At 41.6% G+C, this 24,656-nt stretch overlaps 1 protein-coding gene across 1 annotated transcript in view; it reads left to right on the forward strand.

Annotated features, from left to right (window-relative positions):
* Positions 1–21,893, forward strand: part of TNIP3 (TNFAIP3 interacting protein 3) — an 81,206-nt gene extending 59,313 nt beyond the window's left edge. Inside the window, exons 7-11 of the mRNA XM_087723989.1 lie at positions 10,455–10,562; positions 14,943–15,062; positions 16,547–16,640; positions 19,932–19,966; positions 21,768–21,893. Coding sequence (XP_087580115.1) covers positions 10,455–10,562; positions 14,943–15,062; positions 16,547–16,640; positions 19,932–19,966; positions 21,768–21,893 — 483 coding nt within the window. The remainder of the gene's footprint in view (positions 1–10,454; positions 10,563–14,942; positions 15,063–16,546; positions 16,641–19,931; positions 19,967–21,767) is intronic.
* Positions 21,894–24,656: the final 2,763 nt, after the last annotated feature.

Below are 24,656 nucleotides of genomic sequence, written 5' to 3' on the forward strand. Positions count from 1 at the left end.
GCTTGATTATCTTTTCCAGAATCTTCCCTGGTATTGAGGTCAGGCTGATGGTTTTGTAGTTTCCTGGGTCTGTTTTTGTCCCTTTTTTGAAGATGGGAACCATATCAGCTCTTTTCCAGTCCTCTGGTAGTTCCCCTGTGCTCCAGGATCTCTGAAAGATATAGTTCAGTGATTCTGAGATCTCGTCTGCCAGGTCCTTCAGAACCCTGGGGTGTAATCCATCCAGTCCTGGTAATTTGAACTCATCTAGATTAGACAGGTGCTCACTTACCATTTTCTTCCCTATTTCAACTTGTGTTTCCAATCTGATTTTTGCTGTTTTTGATAGGTTGGACTGTTTAATCCCTTTGTGTAAAGACAGATGCAAAACATAGGTTAAATAGTTCTGCTTTCTCCCTGTTGCTTGTCACCTTCTTGCCACTTTCTCCCAGCAATGGACCAATTGTTTCCTTAACTTTTTTCTTTTTTTTAACATGTTGGAAGAAGCTTTTTTTGTTATTTTTTACTTTTGTGGTAAGCCTTTCTTCATTGTGAGCCTTAGCTTTCCTCACTTCATCTTTACATGCTTGGGCTATTTGCTAATATTCTGCCTTAGTTATGTCCCCCTCTTTCCACTTTTTATACTTATCTTTTTTGTCTTTCAATTTGTCAGAGAGTTCTTTATGCAGCCATGCTGGTTTCTTTTGGAAGCTGTTATTTTTGTTCTTCATTGGTATTGTGCTAGACTGGGCTTTTGTAATCTCATTTTTCAAAATTTCCCAAGCTTCTTGAGTTGTTTTCCCCTTGAGGATTCCCAAGCTCATTATTCTATAATTTCCTTGGAGCAAGGGCAGAGCATACTGTATATTAGTTGGGATTTTGCAAAATCTGAGAAAATGTCATTTGCAGGAACTGTGGTCTTGTAAAAGCCTCTCTCACAGGGATTGCACAGTAATACAGCTCAGATCATGTCTACATTCGATTTTGTTTTTATTAAGGGCATGGCAAGCAATTTAATTTTGTGATAATTTAAGCAAATTTCTTTGGACAAAGACATTTAGCACTCTGTTTTCAAATAATAGATTATTATTTTGATTATTTAAATTTAAAAATAATTCTGGAGAAAAACCAAAGATATGCACATGAATGGATTTATTTTTTTAAAGTTAATCCTGTTGGTGCAAAAAGGAGCATAGAAAATCATTTGCCCCTGAAAGCTTTGGTTTGATGTTTCTTTAAAGATTATAGTCCACACAAGAGGGTAAATATAATAAAATATACTGTAAAACTCATATCAATCCTGGCTGTTTCATCTTCCATATCCCCACTATCATAATAGCAATGAGTTATGGTGTTTCTGGGGAAATTTGTATTTACTATGAATCTGCTTGTATCCATGAGTATGACTATTAGGCAGAGAAAAATTCAAGCTATGTGTCTGCTGAATTCTTAAAGATAAGAGATGACCTGGTAACAACAGCACATAATAAATGCATCTAGCTATTCAGCTAAAAAGCTCAGAAAAAGATAGCTCTTATTCCACAGATCATTTAGAATATTTGATAGTGAAATGTAATAGCAACAACAAATAGTGTAATCTCAAAAAACAATTTCCTATTTTTCATGTTCTAAAAATTATTAAACAATATTATTTTACATCAGACATTTATAAGGTGACCAGACGTCCCGATTTTGGCGGGACAGTCATGATTAATAACAATTTGTCCCGTGTCCTGGGGCGTTTTAAAAAACTCCCGATTTTCTGGCTTCATGTTGAAAGCCCAGTGGATTTGCTTAAGAAATCCTAACCGGGGCAAGACAAAAGACACTCTGTCTAAACCCTCTCTCTGTATCAGTACTTTCATTGAAGATAAAACATTAAAGCAAGAAAATGGACCCCCCACACCCATTTTACTTACTTTTATAAGAAAAGATGACCCAGTACCATAGAGGTCCAGGAAATACTTGGCTAGAGAAGTCACGAGTGCTCCTTCCTGGATTTTCCGGAGGGGAGGGGCACGGAGGTTGGACGTCGGCTCGTGTGGAAAAAATGGTGGCAAAGTTTCTTTGAAAAATATTTCCCTGACTAATTTCACCATTTTAATTTGCTCAGTTCTTTGTATTAACATCTACATCATTCTGGATTGACTTGGAGTGCTCACTTGTGCCTGCTGGTCAAGTGAGCTGGGTTTTTTTCTTTTATTTTTTTAATGTATTTTAAAATAATATTTTATTTATTGTGCATAGGATTTTTTAAAATAGTTTTATTCTGTGTGGATTCTTTTTTAAATTGTCTTAGACTATTTAAAAAAAGATACTATCCAAAATAAATTGAAGTGAAACCATTTAAAAAAATTCTATGCACAATACTTTGAAATATATTGTGCATAGAATTTTTAAAAATAGTTTTACTTCAATTTATTCTTTGTGGAATAGTTTGAAATATTTTACTTCAATTTATTCTGTGTTGATTCTTTTTTTAAATTGTCTTAGACTATTTAAAAAAAGATTCTATCAAAATACAAAATACCAGCTGCAGTTATTCACTTAAGAACTGTGGCAAGAAAAGTGGTATAGTGACCAAAGTTACAATGGCATTGAAAAAAGTGACTGATGACCATTTTTCACACAGTGACCATTTTCACACTTAGCGACCATTTTCACACTTAGCAACCGTTGCAGCATCCTCATGGTCACTCGATCAAAATTTTGATGTTTGGCAACAGATTCATATTTATGATGGTTTCAGTGTCCTGGGGTCATTTTAATTGCCTTTTGTTACCTTTTGACAAAGTCAAATGTGGAAACCAGATTCACTTATGTTACTAACTTATCAGCTGCAGTTATTCACTTAAGAACTATGACAGGAAAGGTGGTATAATGGGCTTAGTGACCAAAGTTACAATGGCATTGGAAAAAGTGACTGATTAACATTTTCACACTTAGCGACCATTTTCACACTTAGTGACCATTGCAGCATCCTCATGGTCACGTGATCAAAATTTTGATGTTTGTCAACAGATTTGTATTTATGATGGTTTCAGTATCCTGAGGTCATTTTAATTGCCTTTTGTGACCTTTTGACAAAGTCAAATGGGGAAACCAGATTCACTTATGTTACTAACTTATCAGCTGCAGTTATTCACTTAAGAACTGTGGCAAGAAAGGTGGTATAGTGACCAAAGTTACAATGGCATTGAAAAAAGTGACTGATGACCATTTTTCACACAGCGACCATTTTCACACTTAACGACCATTGCAGCATCCTCATGGTCACGTTATCAAAATTTTGATGTTTGGCAACAATTTATATTTGTAAATTGTAGTTATGTTGCAATAAAAAAATACAATACTATTTTTGCGTTGTATGAAAATTTTTGTTGCTCCGTATAAAATTTTTAATCAAGCCCCCCTCCCCCCCCGGTCAAAGGTGTCCCTCTTTACCAATCTGAAAATCTGGTCACCTTAGACATTTGGCTTCTCAAAGAGCAAAATTACTTACTATCGTGGCATCTGGAACACAATGGAAATTAGTTCCAGTTTCAATAAAGTGGATTTTGAACCAATTGAAAATATTTTTTCTGGTTCTTCTGCCAAAAGCACACTTAAAGAAGTGTTATGTACAACAACAAAACATGCAATCCATTCTCGATTGCCTAAATAGGATTTTAGCAGAGCTGGCATACTGGCTGCAAGTCTACTAATTCTAAGTAATGTTTATTGAAGAAATAAATAAACACCAATCTTTAGAGACCGCCTTCTGCCAATTACATCCCTGCGACCAATAAGATCCCATAGATTAGGCCTCCTCCGTATCCCATCGGCCAGCCAGTGTCGGCTGGCAACTACAAGGAGGAGGGCCTTCTCAGCAGTAGCCCCGACCCTTTGGAACGAGCTCCCCGTGGAGATTCGTACCCTCTCCACCGTCCAAGCCTTCCGCATAGCCTTGAAGAACTGGCTCGCCCGTCAGGCCTGGGGATAAGGATAGTTACCCCTCCCGAATGATGAATGTATGTTGCCTACTATTTTATTATATGTTTCTATCTTAATGTCTGTATTCCCCCTTCCCAGTTTTGTGTGAGCCGCCCTGAGTCCCCTCAGGGAAAAGGGCGGCCTACAAATACTAATAAAACTCTAAAACTCTAAAACTCTTTATGCATTTTAGGGAAAGACTATTAACACATAGTCTTACATGCAGTTTTCCTTCTTGGACTACCAAACAACTACTTGGTTTTATCTTTCTGTGGGCTGATCTGACTTCATCTATCATTTGTTTTTGTAGTAGTCAAATTTACCATTTGTCTTGTTTTTGTACTGATTTTAAGAATATCCAATATAATATTTCTTTACAATAAATCTTTACAAGAAGAGTTCTAAATTGATAATTTAGGCCTGTGTTTCTCAGCCTTGCTGACTTTAAGATATGGGGACTTCAGTGCATGCTGGGGGGATGGAAAATTTTGGGAGTTGAAGTCCACAAATCCTAAAATTGGCAAAGATTGAGAAACACTGCTTTAGACCTTCTTGGGGAAAAATGTAAATACATGATCCAAACCTACCCGCAAAATATAAGGTTGTCCAGAAAGAGTCCTGAGGTGCTAGAGAGGTAGGGAGCAGCCTTATCAGATGGCTTCTAGTGAATTTTTCTATCTCTATGCCCAAGATAGCATCATTTTGCAAGGTTGGCTTACAGTAAGTAACTCTTAAAATTTGAGGTGGACAAAAAGTCCTCAGAACTGCTTGCTGTTCTGCACTAAGTCTTGCATAATTCATCATTCATATGTTGAATGATCCTTGATACAAAATAATTGCTTCTTAACACAGATAGCTAGCAAGTCAGAGAGAAAGCTAAATTCTTTTTCTTGACAAATGCCAGGATAAATTATTTGTATAAAGGAATATCAAATAAATTCATCAGATAAAATAAACTATCACTCTAAATTATTCACATGAGGCTCAATAGTACTATTTGTACTCTAAAATAAAAATGATGGAAGATTGGGGAACCCTTAGGACTTTCACTAATACAAAATATATTTCAAAAATACCACTGAATAAAATCTCTTCCTTTGAAATAATTCAGTGGACTATGTATACTCAGTGGACATAGAAGGGTGACTGGTTACTAAATAGAAGATAGGTACACAATTATTTTGTACACTGTACACCTAAAGTTTATTTATAGACCCCCTTTATTTTGCTTTTTAGTAGTCCCTGTTTTGAGATTGAAGGATGATACAAGTTATATAAAAATAATAGCAAGATTGATTTCCAACAAGCTATATTTCTTCAGTTATACTGCACTGTTTATGACATGTATGGGCCACAGAGAGCCCAAGAAGCAATCAATAGAGTTTTATCACTCTTTGCTGTTGAATACTAGCGCGGGAAATACAAGCGCGCGAATAAAGGACTCCTTCCCTGATTGGTTCCCGGGCGGAGCCGGTTCAATCCTCGCCCTGATTGGTCGAGCTACTCGACGCCCCATTGGCTCCTCGTTCAAACCCGGGGGTATAAATGTTTGGCGCGAACCACGCCACGTTGAATCGCAGTTTACTATGAGCTGAATAAAGTCACTTTCACTTGTCTCTTGTCGCGTCCTTCCCTTCGCTCCAAGATACAAAACTGGCGACGAAGGTGGGATTCCGATTCCCGCGACCACGGAGAAGAGCAAGCCAGCTGCCACCGCGTCTGAACCAGCTCGAACGCTAACTTCAGACTGAGAATTCCGGCAGCGAACGCGAAGTTTTTCTCCGCCTTTCCTCTCTCCCCCTCCGGCTCCACACCTCGATGGCATCTTCGCTTCCTCCTTTCGCGCCATTCGGCGGAGCCAGCGGAGAATCATGGGACAGTTTCATGGAACGTTTCGAGTGCTACCTGATCGCCTCGAAGAACCAGGCTCAGACCGACGAGGAGAAATGCAGCTTCTTCCTATCCTGCTGTGAGCCTTCCATGTTCGCCTCTGCGAGAGCCCTGGCCGCCCCGAGGCCAGCCTACAAACTCGGGTGGAGCGAGCTGATGTCCAGGCTGAGGAACCACTACGCTCCCTCACCCTCTCTCTTTGCACGCCGTTTCGCTTTCCGCCGCCGAGTGCAAAAGCCCAACGAATCCATCAGCCAGTTCCTGGAGGCTTTGCGCACAGTGGCCGCCCAGTGTGATTTTGCAGACCTGGAGGAGAACCTCGCGGAGCAGTTTGTGTGCGGGGTCCGCGACGTGCAATTGCGCAGCCGAATGCTCCGGAATCACAAGATTACCCTGATGCAAGCCGTGGAGACAGCGCGAGCGGCCGAACTCTCCGAGCAATCCACGGCCGACATGGAACGCCTCCAGCTAAACCCCCCCGCGCAAGCCGCCGCGGGGCCGTCCACCCAGACGAACCTCGTCGACGATCTCTCTCCTGCTGAAGACGAGGAGGAGGAGGAGGAAACCGTAGGGCAAATGAGGATGCAGCCGAAGCGGAGGCCACCCCAGCAACCGCCGACGCCCGTTCAGCCAGCCTCAAACGCACCTTGCCGCGGATGCGGCGGCCGCCACAGCCGCGCAGCCTGCCCGTTCCGCTCTGCCGTCTGCCGCCGCTGCCGAGGAGAAGGGCACCTCGCCAGAGTATGCCGGGCTCTCCTGCCAGCCCCGTCGTTTATGCAGCCCAGCGACCAGCGCCAGGCACCGCAACGCCGCCAGCAGCCACGTCCCGCGAGGCGCTCCGAGGACTGCCACTCAACCTACCAGCCCCCCAGCGCCGACTGCGTGGTCTACCAGGCATCCCACGTTCCCGCTGGCAACCGAAAAATAAGCACCGCCGTCCGGCTCGAAGGTCAGCTGTGCCAAATGGAGGTGGACTCCGGTTCATCCCGTTCTCTCCTTTCTTGGGCTTTGTTCTCCCGCCTTTGCCCCGGGGTCCCCCAGAGAAAGCTGCGCCCCGCCGGGGTCTCCCTCCTAGACTATCAGGGAAATGGGATTCCCACAGCTGGGATATACCACATCCGGGTGGAATATGGGAATTTTAAAGGGAAACTCCCAGTTTTAGTCGTTAGGAACAACCTGCCCGCTCTCCTGGGGTTAGAATGGTTCCCCGCCTTGGGCCTCACCATAGAAGGGGTACACAGGGTAGTTCCCCTCCCCGTAGATAGCGTCCTAGACGAGTTCGCTGATGTGTTCGATGGGAAATTGGGTTGTTACAAGGGTACCCCCATTTCTCTCTGCCTCGATCCCCAGGTCGCTCCCGTTAGGTTAAAGGCACGCAGGGTTCCTTTCGCATTGAGAGCAAAGGTAGACGCGGAACTTGATAAGCTTATTGAGCAAGGGGTACTCGAGCCCGTAGATCACGCCCGTTGGGAAACCCCCATAGTCCTCCCGGTCAAACCCGACGGATCGGTGAGAATATGTGCCGACTACAAGTCGACCATCAATTTGGCCCTGCAGGCAAACCCGTATCCGGTTCCCGTAGTGCAGCACCTACTCCACTCCTTAGGACAGGGCCGCATCTTCGCTAAGCTAGACATGGCACAGGCCTACCAGCAGCTTCCCGTAGACGACGATGCGGCTACAGCCCAGACCATCGTCACCCACCGCGGGGCTTCCGTTGCCGCCGTCTCCAATTCGGCGTTTCGGTTGCCCCTGGGATTTTCCAGAGCCTCATGGAGCGGTTGCTCCACGGACTCCCAGGTGTCGTTCCCTACTTCGACGATGTCCTGGTCGCAGCCCCCAGTCACTCGGAACTCCTGAAAACACTGCGGGAGGTCCTCACACGTTTCAGGGAGGCAGGACTGAAATTAAAGCGCAGCAAATGCGAAATTGCTGTTCCCAAAGTTGAATTCTTGGGGTTCCTCATTGATGCCCAAGGCATCCACCCCACTCCTTCCAAAGTTGCCGCCATCAAAAACGCACCCGCACCCACCTCTAGGGCGGAATTACAGGCGTTCCTGGGGCTCTTAAACTTCTACGCCCCTTTTATCCCCCACAAGGCGTCACTAGCTGAGCCGCTACACCGACTACTTGACCGGTCAGCGGCCTGGAAATGGGGTAGCCGTGAAGCGCACGCGTTCGCGGCTATAAAGGACATTTTAACTTCATCGGCAGTCCTAATCCAGTACAGCGATAGGATGCCTCTAATTCTGACTTGCGACGCCTCCCCCTATGGCATAGGGGCGGTCCTGAGCCACGTCCTCCCGAACGGCTCAGAAGCCCCCATAGCTTTCTATTCCCGGACACTCTCCTCCACGGAGCGGAACTACAGCCAAAGAAGCCCTGGCTGCAGTGTCCGGCATTAAGCGGTTCCATGACTACCTTTATGGTAGAAAGTTCACCCTAGTCACGGATCACAAGCCCCTCCTGGGGCTACTGGCGGGCGACAAGCCAACTCCCCCCATTTTGTCCCCCCGCATGACTCGGTGGACGGAGTTCCTAACGGCGTATTCGTATACGCTGTTATACCGTCCGGGGAAACAGCTAGGGCACGCAGACGCCCTGAGCCGTTGCCCTCTGCCAGAGACGGACACAGCCCACGTGCCCGCACTCTCTGTTCTGTCCATCGCCGAATCCGACCTCCCCGTCTCGGCCGCGGACGTTGCAGCCTGCACAAAGGCTGACCCCGTCCTATCTCAGGTTGCTTCATGGGTTTTAAGGGGGTGGCCCACGGAAAAGGTAGCGGAAGAATTCCGCCCATTTAAAGCGCGACAAGCCGAACTCGCCCTTCACGGGGGTTGTCTTGTCTGGGGGGATAGAGTAGTGATCCCCAAAGCCCTACGGGCACGAATCCTGCCCGCACTCCACAAAAACCACCCAGGCATAGCGCGAATGAAAGCCTTAGCCCGTAGCTACGTGTGGTGGCCCTTGTTAGACTCGGAAATTGCAGACTACGTTGGCCGATGCAGGGTCTGCCAAAACTCTAGGCCGAATCCCCCCACAGCCGCCCCTCGTGAGTGGGAAATCCCTAGAGGCCCATGGTCCCGTATACACATCGACTTCGCCGGCCCCTTCCACGGCCGGAACTTCATGATAGTGGTCGATGCTTACTCCAAGTGGGTGGAGCTGGTAATCATGACCTCCACCACAGCGGAGAGCACAGTGAGGGCCCTCCGTAAGATGTTCGCTACCCATGGGTTACCGGATGTGATAGTTTCCGATAACGGGCCCCAGTTTACCTCCACCACGTTCCAAGAATTCCTGGCCGAACAAGGAATCAGACACGCGGCCACGGCCCCTTATCACCCAGCTAGTAACGGCCGGGCGGAGCGAGCAGTTCGCTCAGCGAAAGAAGCTTTGGGCCGCATGGACCAGGGCGACTGGCAAGAAAGAGTAGCGGCCTACCTCTTGAGCCAGCACTCTATACCCTGTCCGACGACCAATAAAAGTCCCGCGGAACTCTTGATGGGTAGGAGATTGCGGACCCCCCTAGACAGGCTCCATCCATTATACGCAGGGGATCAGCCAAGCAACCTGGGGGCCCTTCCTTCCCACGCGTTTAAGTTAGGGGACCCTGTATGGGCCCGTTCCTTTTCTGGGGATCCACGGTGGGTTCCCGCAACCATCACAGCTCTGACCGGCCCCTGTTCCTTCAGGGTCGCCCTGGCCGACGGAACACAATGGAGGCGCCACGTGGACCAGTTAAGGCGTCGCCTTCACGCAGAAACAGACAGCCCAAGCCCCTCAGACACCCGCTCACGCCAGGAGCCACCCTCGTTGACCTTTTCCCCAACGGACCGTTTCCACCCGGGGAACGGGAGGCATGCCGATGCGAACTTGCAGGACAGGCGCGCCCCAACCGGCTACTCTTTTCCTCGAAGCCCTTATCGAGACTCTGAACCTACACCCCAACTAGACTGCGCGGGGCCGCTACCGGACACTCCTGTTGCCACGGAGACGCTACCCCGGACAGATGGACATCGGGCACGGGACCCGGGGCCAGCGCCTCCTCTCGGGGTCACGCCGCACGTTCACCGCCCCACCACGGACACTCCTCCACCGGCGGTTCCCCCCCCGTCGACAACCGCCGGGGAGCCACGAAGATCGGGACGAGAACGCCACCGGCCCGCCTACCTACAGGACTATGTTTGCCCTTCCTAAAGGAACTCTTTGACTGGGGGGGGAGGGGTGTTGAATACTAGCGCGGGAAATACAAGCGCGCGAATAAAGGACTCCTTCCCTGATTGGTTCCCGGGCGGAGCCGGTTCAATCCTCGCCCTGATTGGTCGAGCTACTCGACGCCCCATTGGCTCCTCGTTCAAACCCGGGGGTATAAATGTTTGGCGCGAACCACGCCACGTTGAATCGCAGTTTACTATGAGCTGAATAAAGTCACTTTCACTTGTCTCTTGTCGCGTCCTTCCCTTCGCTCCAAGATACAAAATTTGCTGTTTCAAGGATATGCTATGCATCAGTTTTATGTTGTTTTGTTTCTGTTTGGCATAAAATGTATATAATAAATCTGTTAGAGATTTATCTTAGTTTATCAATGTATTTATATATTTTCGTTCCAGAAAGACAAGAACATACTTAGGAAAGAGAACATGTTTTTGAAACAGGAAACTACCCTTACAAGCACAAAGAATATGTTTTATGAATCTGAAATAAATCGACTCAACAAGGTAGGATACTTCTTTTAGTATACATATACCTATGTTAAAAATCATACTCATGCACCTTTCTTATCTACTTGGTAATATTTCATTGTTGATTATATGGATTATCATGCCTACACACAGACTAATCATGCTATTCTCATTCATGGTAAGGAAAATAATTAAAAAATATAAAGGATTAAGGAAAAGGAATCATAATTAAATCTAGTGGGACTGCACTTGCTGTACTTTTCTCCTGCCAACCTCCCTGGTGAACCAGACAGATATGGAACACAACGAGATGAGCTAATTTTCTACCTTTTTGTAAGGCAAATTAACAGAATCTTGCACTTTTAACTGCCTAATAATTAGAGGGGATCCTTCCTCTGACAGTTCTTCTGAGATTGGGGGATGCCCCTTCTCTTATCTGATTATTTCCTAAGCAGCATTTCTTCCCCTTGTTCCTCAGGATCATTTCCACAAACCATTACATCCAACTCATTATGCTTCAATGAACCAGGAAGCCATCTCTCTGATCTGCTTCTGAATATTTTTTGGTTTTTTAGGACTTAAACATCCATTTTGTACACGTAGGTAATTGGTCTTGCACATTTCCATCAAGGCCATCTGCCTTACTCTCTATCTGTCACAGAATGCAGCAGCTATTTTAATATGTGACTCTAGAAGCCAATAGCTAGCTGGATGTTACAGATATATGCTATATATCTGTATCTATTTATTGGCATATATATAAATATATTTCCATCAGGAAGGCAGCAAAAACCAATGGATGTGTTTTTTAAATTAAAATATGTTTCCTGCTTAACCTCACATATTTCCTGTGGAAACCTATTTATTAAAAAAGTGTTCTAAGATTAAAGCTAAGAAACAGGGGTCAGAAAATTACCAAAAAAAGAAAGTTGTTAGATTTGGTTCACTATAAACTTGTAAAGATGTGTAGGAAAACCAAAATGAGATTTTAACAAATAAAAAAGTATAACTAAAATTCTTATTTCTAATCTAAGGATATTTGTGACTCGGCGTATAGACCAGGAAGCTCAAAGAACAACAAACGTGCCAGCAATAGTTTAGTTTGTAGAAAATAAACACCACTAGTATGTTTTGTGAGTCTGTATTTGGAAGAACAATGTTTATCTTTACATTTTTTTGTATTCAAATGTATTTGTGGATATTTCCCATGATTATGAGCCCTCAAATCTTTTTATCTGAATGTTGACATTTGTTTATAATTAATAGGGTATTATAAAATATTATCTAAAAACTAAAATAACTTATTTTAAAATCAAGTGCAAGAAGTAGACCATCTGCCAAAATGTGGTTGACAGAGTTTACATAAGATATAATCATCAGTTGGTGGATATGCAGATAGTATTAAACAAAAATCATACAAATGCCATTATAAATTAACATGTGAACCCAGGCAGTTACAAAATTTTCTTACACAAAAAAATTGTCTACATGGAGTATCTCATGTTCTCTGCTAAACTGAATTCACACACAATTGAAAGTGATAAAAGAAACCAGCCAGCAAAAAAAATTAGCAGGCAAAACACGCCAAAGGCACAGAATATTCCAGAGCTACGGATAATAATGCCATCAGTATGAAAGAATGGTATTTAGTTACTCATTTAAATCTATTATGTGCCAGCAGATCAGAGATAAAATTAGTATACCCAGATGATCTCTCCTCTTTTCTGCACCATAAAGGAAACAATTTAGTGGAAATGGATGACGTCTCCAACATTTGCAGGAAAAATGGGAAAAGTAAATAGATACTAAATATTCTGGTTAGATAGTTTATTTACAAGCAGTGGAAATCTGTGTAATAATGGTTTCTGCAAGAATCTGAAATTGGTGCTATAAAGTAAATAAGGTAACTAGTGTAGTAATAGCACAATCCCTGGTTTTTCCATTTGTTTACATCCTATAAAATCTCATCTCAGCTTCAGGTGTACATAATAAAGATTTTAGACCATATTTTAGACAACAGCCCCACTGAATATAATTAGGCATTGAATTAGGAAATAGCAATAGTTTCCATTGAATATAATTCTACCTCCAAGACAGAGGTGCATTCCTACCGGTTCAGCCCGGTTCAGCTGAATAGGAAGTGGTATGCTGGCCTGGGACGCAGAACCGGCAGCGATCCAGGCTGGACACTTTCCCTGGTCACCACCATCTTTTTTTTTTAGTTCTGCGCATGCGAAGAACAATTTTCATTGAACTGCACATGTGTGGGCAGCATGCATCCAACGCACACATAAAGCACACACATGACCGAACCGGCAGTAATGCCGGCCAGAACCCGCCAATGCTCCAAGAGCATATATAGTCGAATTGTATAGTTGAAGCAAAAATCAAACCAAAACTATTCTTATTTTGAAAAAAAAATGAAAGTAGATAATATTTGGATAAAATAGCATCATATAAGGAATGCAAATCCATTATCATTACTCTAGGACTTATAGTAATGACAATGGATTTGCATTCTTTATGTGCCATTATTTTATCCAAATACAAATAGCTGATGACCCGGCGTTGCCTGGGTATTTATAGATGCTGAAGCATTTTTCCTGACAGGGAACCATTGAGAGGGGCCTTTTTTCTTCCTACTCCTATGCCCAACATCTCTGCCCTCTTTCTTCCCCCTCCCATACACTCCTCTTTCCTGTCCAGTCTACAATCCTGGCATTTTGCCCCGAAGTGTTTGTCTGACAGGGAGCCATTGAGATGGACTTTTGTCCCCTTGCTTACATGCCCATCATACCTGCTCTCTCCCTTCCCATGTGTTCCTCTTTCCCACCCTGTCTACTATCCTGGCACTTTGCCCCAAATCATCAGGCACTTCTCCATTGGTCCACTGGAAGGCAAACATCATGGCTGGCTTTCTAGAGGAAGCTGCGAAGGAACTGACATTACAAACAATTGCCGCTCTAGGATAGCACTCTCTCTCTGCTTAATGGGCTGTTAGTTGTTCCAGAGTTATGCTGAAACACAGACACACATGCACATACCACAGGGGTATCTCCCCCCCCCAGTATTTGTTTCCAGAGTATAAGTCATCTGTGTACCAAGTTTGGTTGAAATTGCTTAAGACGTTCCAGAGTCTGCAAACACAGACACAGACACAGACACACACGAGCGGTGTTAGGGGTATTTTACTCTCACAGTATTTTATTCCAGAGTGTAAGTCATCTGTGTACAAAGTTTGGTTGAAATTGCTGGAGGTGCTTCAGAGTTATGCCTGAACCAGTGGTGGAAATTTTGCCAAGTTTGGCGACCAAGAGCAATGATCAGCGGGCCATGCCCCCCAAGCCAGTCCCTCTATTGCCGCTTGCTTGCCCTGCCCGGTTGCCACTCTCTTGCCCCTATATTTTGCAAAGCGGCTCTCAAAGAGGGGTGGCTGGGAAGCTTATTTGCCAGCCAACTGCTTCCCAGCAGTAGCGGTTAGCTGGGAGCTGCCGAAAACTCCAGTCAGCTTGCCTTCTGGAGACTCTGGACTAGCCTCTCAGGAAGGTAAGCACCTGAACAAAAAGGTGGGGGGGGAGGAAGCTTGGGCTAGGCCGGGGCCACTAAAGAAGGGGAAACGGGTGATTGGCGAAGAGAGAGCAGGGATAGATAGGTAACCCCTCCCCCCAAAAAATCTACCTTTTCCTGTGGCCATGGGTTGGTGGGGGGGTGTCATGTGACTGAGTGGGTGTGGGAATGAGTGATGTCAGGTTGGCCATGGCCATTCAGTCACATGCCTCCCTCTACCTAGCCATGCCCACCAAACCGGTAGCGAAAATTTTTGAAAATTACCACTGGCTGAAACACACACACACACACACACACACACACACAGAGTGTCTCCCCCCCAAGTATTTGTTTCCAGAGGGTAAGTGTACCTAGTGTACCAAGTGTACCATTTGTATACCAAGGTTAGTTGAAATTGCTCGAGGCGCTCCAGAGTAAAATTGGAGTACACATACACAGACAATAATAAAATAGGAAATACTAATGCTCTGATGGTAATTTCAAAAAATCCTTTCTTAGTGAGCACCTAAAAGCCAAGAGGATCATACATGGCAACTTTGAAGTTTATAGGCTTTATGGTTCTGGAGATTTTGTAATGATGCATGAGTGGCATTTTGCTTTTATATATGTAGATTATATATTTGGTTTGATTTTTGCAACTCTATAAATTACCTAGAGTCTAGGTGATTTTAACAAGTATAGAAGAAAAGGCACACCTTATCTTGTATACATTAACTATTAAAAAAGAGTTGATATTTGGATTTTGGATTACATACATACATACATACATACATACGTACGTACGTACGTACATACATACATACATGTCTCTTATTGTTCTTTGTTTGCATTTTTCTTTTGGGGGTTAAGTCCCTTTTGGATATCTTGAAGCATCAAAATGCATCCACCCAGAGTTCTCATGTTGAGGCATTGGATAGGAATTGCAACCAAGAAGAGATGGAAATGCAAATCAAACTTCTCTGGGAACAGGTATGAGTGGACATAATATAACTCTTTGCAATGTTCAGTTAATTCTGAAAATTGTGGAAGCAGCAGCATCTATGGGGTTAAAACCTGTACACACATTTAAAGTAAGCAAAACTCTGATTGTGCAACTATCCTTGGCTTTTTTTCTTGCATTATTGCAAATCCCTTATTGGAGACTCCTTGTTCAGAACAAATGTGGGGTTATGTCACTCTGAAATATGAAAATATTTGCTTGTTGGAATAATAGACTTAACAAATTACAGGTAGTCCTTGACTTACAACAGTGATTTAGTGACCAAACTATAGTGACCAAAATTACAATGGCCCTGAAAAAAGTGACTTATGATGTTTTTCACACTTACAACTGTTGCAGTATCCCCATGGTCACATGATCATAATTCAGATGCTTGACAAGTCATATTTATGACAGTTGTAATGTCCTGGGGTAATATTATCACTTTTTGTGACCTTCTGACAAGCAAAGTCAGTAGGGAAGATAGATTCACTTAGCAACCATGTTACTAACAGAATAACAGAGTAACAGAATTGGAAGGGACCTTGGAGGTTTTCTAGTCCAACCCCCTACTCAAGCAGGAAGCCCTATACCCTTTCAGACAAATGGTTGTCCAATCTCTTCTGAAAACCTTCCTGTGTTGGAGCATTCACAACTTCTGGATGCAAGTCATTCCACTGAATAATTGTTCTGTCGGGGTTTTTTTCTTAATTCAAGGTTAGTTCTCTCCTTGATTAATTTCCATTCATTACTTCTTGTCCTGCCTTCAGGTGCTTTGGAGAATAGGTTGACTCCTCTTCTTTGTGGCAGCCCCTGAGATATTGGAACACTGCTATCATGTCACCTCTAATCCTAGTACTAACTTAACAACTGCAGTGATTCACTTAACAGCTGTGGCAAGAAAGGTTGTAAAATGGGGCAAAACTCACTTTAACAAATATGTTGCTTAGCAACATAAATTTTGGGCTCTGTTGTGGTTATAAATTAAGGACTACCATGCATGTATATGAGAAAAATGAATATTAGAGAATGATTGTTGAAGAAATGAAGATGGTAAAAGATACTGTTAAATGCATATGCACAGTAAAAGGTAATTACAAAAAATGTAATGAAACATCAAGGGATATTAAGATTAAAAGATCAGGAAATTGATTTTGATGTAAATTTAAAAAAATGTTGAAAGTGAGTGAAAAGCACCAAGAAGAACTAAAAAGTAAAACTTCAAATAAAAATTATTTGTGATAAAACTGATTTTAGGGGCTGCTACAAGGTATATTTTAGAGATTAGTATAGGAATGAGGAGTCATCTTAAAACAAATTTGATAAAGTTCATTTTTATGCGAATTCATGTATTTTGCATGTAAATATTTTTCTATATGACATTTAGACAGAAGTAAACAAATCTGCATTTTTGTGCCTCTTTTAATAACTAATGTGCCTATAGACCTGTCACATTAAATCATGCCAATTGTAGGTTCAGATTTATGAAGAAGACTTCAAAAAGGAAAGATCCGATAAAGAGAGACTCAGTGAAGAGAAAGTCCCAGCTGAACAAATTAAAATCTCAGGTATGTCTCAAAACAAAACTACCATTCCCAAAACACATACTTTATACTTAGTTTCTCACTTCCAGGGTAACCCAAGAAATAACTGACATAATATTTTACACGGGAGCCTCAGCTTGGATGAAATCATTCTAGAAACAACTGCAGGGAGATCAGGTACCACAAATGGTATTGCACCAGTATGATACAAGTTCTGTTCCTTTTTTGCATACATTGCATACGTTTACAGAAGGGTGGAGGTTGTGCTGTGACAACACTGTTTCAGTCTAAAGTTGTGATATCGGTAGAACATGAAATATAATAAATACTTTTTAATAAATAGTGATTAATGCACTGTTTCCTTAAATATTCTGTAAATAACATAAAATGCTCTCCCCCCCCTCTTCTTTATGGATTCCAGAAAATAGGGGGGGGGGGGGAAGCAAAACAAATAATAATGGCTCACTAATGTCTCCTATTGCAAGATTTACCCTTTAAGCCCATGTTGAAATCTCTGGAAGTTAATGCAGCATTCTCAAAAATAATTGTGTATAGGATCTCAACCAGAAGAAAAATGGTGAAAAAAATAATGCACCTGTATGTATTTGGAGCCTAAATCTAAATGTGAGATCACCAGGTTTTTTTCTTTCAGTAGGATTATAATTATTTTACTAAACCTTTAGACCAGTTTTCCCAACATAATGCCTTCCAGATACATTGGATTCTCCCAGGAACATCCTAATAGTAGTTCTGGCTGGGGGGATTGTGAGATAGGAAAGTGAACATAACATAGAATGGGTGAAGTAATATAATGAGATAGGTGATTATATAAAGACATATTATTAAATAGACAAATAAGGATGCAATGGAATATTGATATATATGTGAACCTAGTTTCTAGAATATTTGTTTAAAACGAAGGAATATCAATTATAACTGAAAAATATGATATACAATGATAATAATGTATCTATGTATGCTTGATGGATAATTTGTAACCTTATATACAATTGAAAGTGGTGATGCACAAATGATTGTAACCTAATGACATGCTTTATGTAATTGAGGAGGGTTTTATGTTTCATGTTTTGTTTGTCTTTGTTTAAAAATAAAAAAAAATAAAAAAAAGAATGGGTAAAGTCCACCAAATCATAGCAGAATTGTGGCATTGTGCCAACAAAAAAGTTATAATGTACCTATCTCTAAGTTTTTGGAATATCAGCTTCTACCTTGGTCAGGATCTGTCACTTCTGATCAGCCAGTTTGCAATTCTTCTAAGGAAACAAAGTCTGCAGAGCATTAGTCTATTCTGACAGCTGAATAGAAGGAAGGAAAGAATGAAAAAATGGCAAAGGGTCATACTCTGTATCAATAAACAGTTCATAAATGCAAATGATTTATGCACTCTGTATTGTATAAGAGAAATGAGTTTAATCAGTGAATAACACAGGATAATATGTACTTAAGGCGTCCTTGACTGTAATTTGTTCAATTGTTACTTGACAATCATTGATAAATGGAAGTTTCCATAATTCTTCTGAATATTACATGTTATTACAGTGATGGCGAACCTATGGCATGCTTGCCACAAGTGGCATGCGGAGCCATTTGTCAGTGCACATGAGGCACTGCCCTGTCAGCTGGCCAGCATGCATGCGTGCGCTGGCCAGCTGAGTTCACCCTTTTTAAAGCCATTTTTCGCCCCCCCCCCCCAGGCTCCAGAAGCTTTATAGGAGCCTGAGGAGGGTGAAAAGAGCCACTCCCACCCCCTGGAGGCCCTCCGGAGGCTTCATGAGCTTCCCTGAAGCCTCCAGAGCACAAATAACCAGCCCTCCAGCCAAACCAGAAGTTCAGGAACAGACTTCCAGTTTGCTCAGAGGTTCGTTTTGACTGCTCCGGAGGCTTCAGGGAAGTGTCCTGAAAGTCCCTGAAACCTTCGGAGCGCTCAAAATGACCCTTCGAGCAAACCAAAAGTCACTTCTGGTTTGCTCGGAGGGTCATTTTGACTGCTCCGGAGGCTTCAGGGAAGCTTCCTGAAGGTCCCTGAAGCCTCTGGAGGGCTTCTGGGGGGCGGGGAGGCTGTTTCTGCCCTCCCCAGGCTCCTATAAAGCCTCTAGAGCCCGGGGAGGGCGAAAAAAGTATGCAAAAAATGGGGGGGAGTGCTTGTAGTGTGCGCATGTGCACTGGGGGGGGTTCATGCATTGCATTATGGGTGCAGCATGCCTGCACACGATCACCCTGCGCTTCCCCCACTTATGGCACGCGAGCCAAAAAAGGTTCACCATCGCTGTGTTATTACATTACCTTTAGAACAGTGGTCTCCAACCTTGGCAACTTTAAGACCTGTGGACTTCAACTCCCAGAGTTCCTCAGCCAGCTTTGCTGGTTGAAGAACTCTAGGAGTTGAAGTCCACAGGTCTTAAAGTTGCCAAGGTTGGAAACCACTGCTTTAGAACATAAAAAATGAATCTTAGGGCTGTAGGAACCTTACTATCCTGTTTCCCCCAAAATAAGACCTCCCCGGATAATAAGTCCAGTTGGGCTTTTGAGTGCGTGCACTAAAATAAAATGGTGACCACGCGCGCCGCTTCCTGCACCTCAAAAATAATTAGACCTCCCCAAAAATAAGGCCAAGTGCTTATTACAGAGGTCAAAAGAAAATAAGACCCTATCTTATTTTTGGAAAAACACGGTAGTCTTCTAGTCCATCTTTCTGCTCAAGACAGGAAGGTGCCTTCTACCATCCCAGTTAAATGGTTAATAGCTTTCACCTTGCATTCAAACTAAGCCAGTCTGTTGATTAAAATGACTAACCTTGACTGAGAGGTTTATTCATAAGAAGCAATATATATTTTATCAACATTACACAATTTTATTCATATATGTCGGTTTTTTTTAAAACTTTGGAATACAGTAAAAGCAATCACATTTCTGAGTTCTTAAAGGATGCAGCAAACGGACCACTAGGGGGCACAAGAGGTCCTCCTTTCAACAATTCTGAAATTTACTTTTAAATGTTTGATCTTGTCAGATATTCGTTTTTATGAAGGTTTGTAGGTACACAAATAATACTTGCTTCCTTATTGGATGCAGGGCCCTGTTACACTGAAACCCAGCAAGGTGCATATTTAGACAAGGCTTCTTTTTAAAATTTCTTCTTTTAATAAGTGTAAAATTAAATGTCATTTTCATGCAATATTTAATACCAGTAATTCGTCTTAGTGATGCAACTTTCTTTATAGCTGCATATTATATAGTATATATATTTTAGTTCATTGGCTGAATTTATCCTCTTTACAGATTAAACACTATCAGAAAATGAACTTCTTCAGAAGCAAGTAAAACAACAGGTTTGTGTTTTTTGCTTTAGATTTCTTTAGCAACTCCTAAACTTGAAGACTATACTTTTAATATAACTACTCTGATTAAGCTAAAATTGACTAATATTCAGCTTTATAGTTACTGCAACTTAATGAGCTAATTTTTTAAAAAATCATTATCATTCTTCATATAATTCAACATTTTTATAATGCACTATAATAAAAATATTTGGCTGGCATACATATATGTTTATTGGTTAAAGCAATATAAAAATCAAAAATATAACCCTAATACTGTATATTCATAATTATAATATAATACATTTAGAAAATTAAAGTCATAACCAAATTTAAGCTTTTAAAGTTAAATCAACACTTTTGCTCAGAAATTCTGGGAAGTACTCTGCAACCTTATTTTAGGCTAATATAATTTTTGAAAACAACACCAATAATCAGAGTTTAGATACATGTATTTGAATAGCAGTGACGTGCGGTGAGGTTTATGGCTGGTGAGGCAAGTGGGCAAAAGCCGCCCTGCAGCCCCGGCGCTATGTCCGACATAGAGGTGGGACACCTCTATGTCAGACATAGCGGCAAGGCGGCTTTTGCCTCTAGCCCCGGGGCGTCAGGGCAGCTTTTGCCCACTTACAAGAAAGCTTTCTTGAAAGCGGGCAAAAGCCGCCCTGATGCCCTGGTGCTATGTTCGACATAGAGGCGGGATGCCTCTATGTCGGACATAGCGGCAAGGCGGCTTTTGCCTCTAGCACCGGGGCAGCAGCTTTCTTGAAAGCGGGCAAAAGCCACCCTGCCGCTATGTCCGACATAGAGGCGTCCCGCCTCTGTGTCAGACATAGCCCCCGGGCGTCCAAAAGCCCTGCCACTATGTCCAAAAGCCCTGCCACTATGTCCAAAAGCTCTGCCACTATGTCCCAAAGCCCTGCCGCTATGTCCGACATAAAAAAAGTGCCAGTCCGCGTGCCAGCAGAGGTGGGTAAAACACACACATACACACACACACACAAATTACTTACAATAATACAATTACTTACAAATTACATTAATTTTGAATTCCTCCCCCTCCCTCCAACCCACATACCTTTTCCAGATGTTTCACAGAGGATTTTAACTCTGCTCTTGTCTGCCATGATGAAAATGTAAAAATGTAAAAGGAAAAAGGCAAGAGCTGCTGAGATCAGGCTGGGTTAGCTGCTGCCAGAGTCCCCAATGGATGACTCTGCTTAACTGTTTAAAAAAGCCTCTAAAAAAATGCCCTCTACAGGAGGAGGCAAGAGAATCAAGTGCCTCATCTACATAAGGAATTTTTCGGCTTTTAATCCTTGCTTAACTCTGCTCAAGTGATCATAAAGACTAAATGAGGCACGTGATTCTCCTGCCTCCTCCTGTAGAGGGCACTTTTTAGAGGCTTTTTTAAACAGTTAAGCACTAAGCAGAGTCATCCACTGTGACTCTGGCAGCAACTACCTCAGCCTTTTTCCTTTTACATTTTTTTTTCTTTTCATGATGACAGTGGTGAGGCCCTGCCTCCCCTGACTGCATGTCACTGTTGAATAGTATATTATCTATACTCTGATAATTGGGGCATAAAGTCAGCTATAAGTAAGCTAAGCCCCCACCCCCACCCCCAAGGTTAGGACAATGTGGATTAAAAAAATTTTTTTTTGTATTAATGTGTATTTTTAAATGTTTTAAGAAATAGTTCATATTGAACCAAAAACAATGAGCCATGAATACAAGAAATGCAAGTGTGTCATGTTTTTCCAAGAAAAATAATTGTTTCTTTCAATTTTGTTTTATGTCTGTTTTAATATAGGCCCAAGATTTCCAAGCACTTACAGAAAAATATTTCTGCCTGCAGCAGTTTTTTGTGCCTCCTAGTCTTAATTGTGGGAATTGTGGCCCCCTTCAGCCGAATAACATTGGGGTCATGTGGTGCTAACAGAAAACAGCAGCAGCCCCTGTAAACTGAGATTCTGTCAGCAAAAAAGGCTTAGAGACCAACGTTTTACAACCAGATTGTGTGAGTGTTCCGTGAGAATTTAGCAACATTTAAAAAAATGCAACTTTACCAGCAGTTTAATTTTATTTCCAAATACCACATTTCTTTCTTAGCTATCATTTCATTATATCTTTCTTCATCACTGACCTCATCACTTTGCTTTCTTCTGGGAATTTGATAAGTTTATTATACAACAAGTAATGGACCCATTTCTGTTAGCTGCATTTCCTGCACCTCAATTCTAAAAGGCAAAGGAAAAAACATTTTATTCTTATTTTTTCTCTTTTAAGCTGTACCTCTGTATTATTATTATTTTAAAGAGTAAGTTCAGATTATTAAAAAGAATGTCCACTTTGAAGTTATTTTATGCATATTAATTTTGTAAACAGTTGTACATTTATATATAGTAGCTTAAATAAATTGCAGATAAAAATATTTTTAATTTGAAGTTATAGGCAGAATGTAATTTATTTTACTACCATTTAGTTAAGTTTACACAAACCTTTGTAAAAAAGATTCTCAGGGTGCATTCCTTTAGCCTGTTACCCAATGACCAGGAAAATAGCAAATAGATAGACTACAGTAGCTAAAGCTACAAAAGCAAATATGAGAACCTAATGTCATTATCAAGCTTAAGAATACTTGAGATAAAGTGCAGTGATGTATTAAGAAAAGGATAAATGTATGCAATGTATGTATGTATGTATGTATGTATGTATGTATGTATAATTGTGCCACAACAGTAAATAGATTATTTTTATTTCTTATATATTTATAACAAAATAAAAATGTGTACACACACACATACAAACACACAAGGTTTCTCAACTTCAGCAACTTTAAGACTTGTGGGCTTAAAGTCCCAGAATTCTCCAGGCAATATTTTGGCTAGGAATTCTGGAAGTCCATATATTCTGAAATTGCTAAGGTTGAGAAACTGATATAATATAAAACAAATGTGATAATTTAATTTAATAATTTTGTTATCATTTTTCATAATAGCATGAATTTGGGAGAAAATGGTTTCCATTAATGTTTTTAAAGTGAAGTTAATTAAATTTGGCTTTCATCCTACAGCTTCCACAATCTGGATTTTGAACTGTGTAATATATTCTAAACAATTTTTGTCTTTCTTTGAGAAGAGAGCTTCAAGGATGGAATTGTTTGCTGATTGGCTGTTTTGTATTTTTTTTTTTTTTTTGCAGTCCTTACGATCATCTTCTTATACAATCAAAGCAGATCTAACGTATTTCTTTATAATCTGCCAAGCAATTTATCATCAAACATAAAAAGTGTTAAAAGGGCTTCAGGCTTAGCGTATGAAATACAGTACAGTTACTTCATTAAATGTTGACTTTCTATGTGCCTCCTTTGTATCTCACATTTACTATTTACTTTTTGGATATCCATGAAAACTTTTGTTTAGTCTGAATGCAAGTCCTGGCTCTTTATTCTTTGGAATAGTTTCAAGTCCCTAATTGTGAAAATGATGTTACTTGTTGTAATGCAGTGTTTGCACATTAGTGTTTGGTTTCTTTGAATATTCAGTAGTTTGACATAGCATTTAATTAAAAACCATTTATACTTTTGGTTGCATATTTATGCCTCCACGTCATTTTATTTATACTTTTTAAATCCTTCTCTGCTAAAATAGGTGTACTGAGCAATTTATCCCAGTATTTGCTTATAATTTTATAGTCTACAATAACAAAAGGGAGTGAGGGAGAATGGAAAGGAAAGGGGAAAAATCAAATTGCATTATCATTGACCAGCTAGAAATTGTTCATTTTGACTGAGCTGTTATTACCCTAGAGCCAGTGGAATGACTTGCTAATTTCCTCTTTTAGATGGAAGGCAAAAGAACCTTCAGTTATTTGCCTCTAAAGTAAATCAGGAGATACACACACACACACACACACACAAACACACACACACACACACACACACACACACACATCTTTCATCTCTAGATCAACCTTAGCAACACTAATTTGTTTACGTCAACTTCCAGAATTCTCCAACCAGTATAAAGTTGCCAAGGTTGAGAAACATTGATCCAGGGGGCTGTTAAACTGTAAAAAGTTGTTTTTTATTTCAACGTGAAAATGTTGAGATAAATGGATATTAGTTGAAGTTCTTATATAAATTGCCTAGCTGAGGGTATGATGCCTCAGACATAGTTTTTCCTCAAAGGAAAGATAATCCCTGGGCAAATATAGTTTTAATGAAACTATGTCACATATTACACCAGTATTTCCCAAATTTTCCTTTGTTACCCAAACCTAAGGTGACCAGATTTTCAGATTGGTAAAGAGGGACACCTTTGACCGGGGGGGGGGGGGGGCTGATTAAAATTTTTATATTTTGTCAAAATGTCACCCCAGGACACTGAAACCAGCATAAATACGAATCTGTTGCCAAAATTTTGATCACGTGACCATGAGGATGCTGCAAAGGTCGCTAAGTGTGAAAAATGGTCGCAACGGTCGCTAAGTGTGAAAAATGGTCATCAGTCACTTTTTTCAATGCCATTGTCACTAAATGTTTTCCCCCTCCTCAAGACACCTCACTTCTTCCTTCATTCCTCTTGCTTATCTACCTTCACCTTATCCGTCTTCTGCTCTTTCCCTCTCTTCCTTCCTTTCTCCTTCCATCCTCTCTTCTTTCCTCACTCACTCCCTTCCTCCTTTTCTCTTCCTTCCT

This window comes from Thamnophis sirtalis, unplaced genomic scaffold (assembly GCF_051295495.1).
Source record: "Thamnophis sirtalis isolate CommonGarterSnake01/CBP01778 unplaced genomic scaffold, rThaSir2_p1.2 scaffold_10, whole genome shotgun sequence".
Taxonomy (NCBI): Eukaryota; Metazoa; Chordata; class Lepidosauria; order Squamata; family Natricidae; genus Thamnophis; species Thamnophis sirtalis.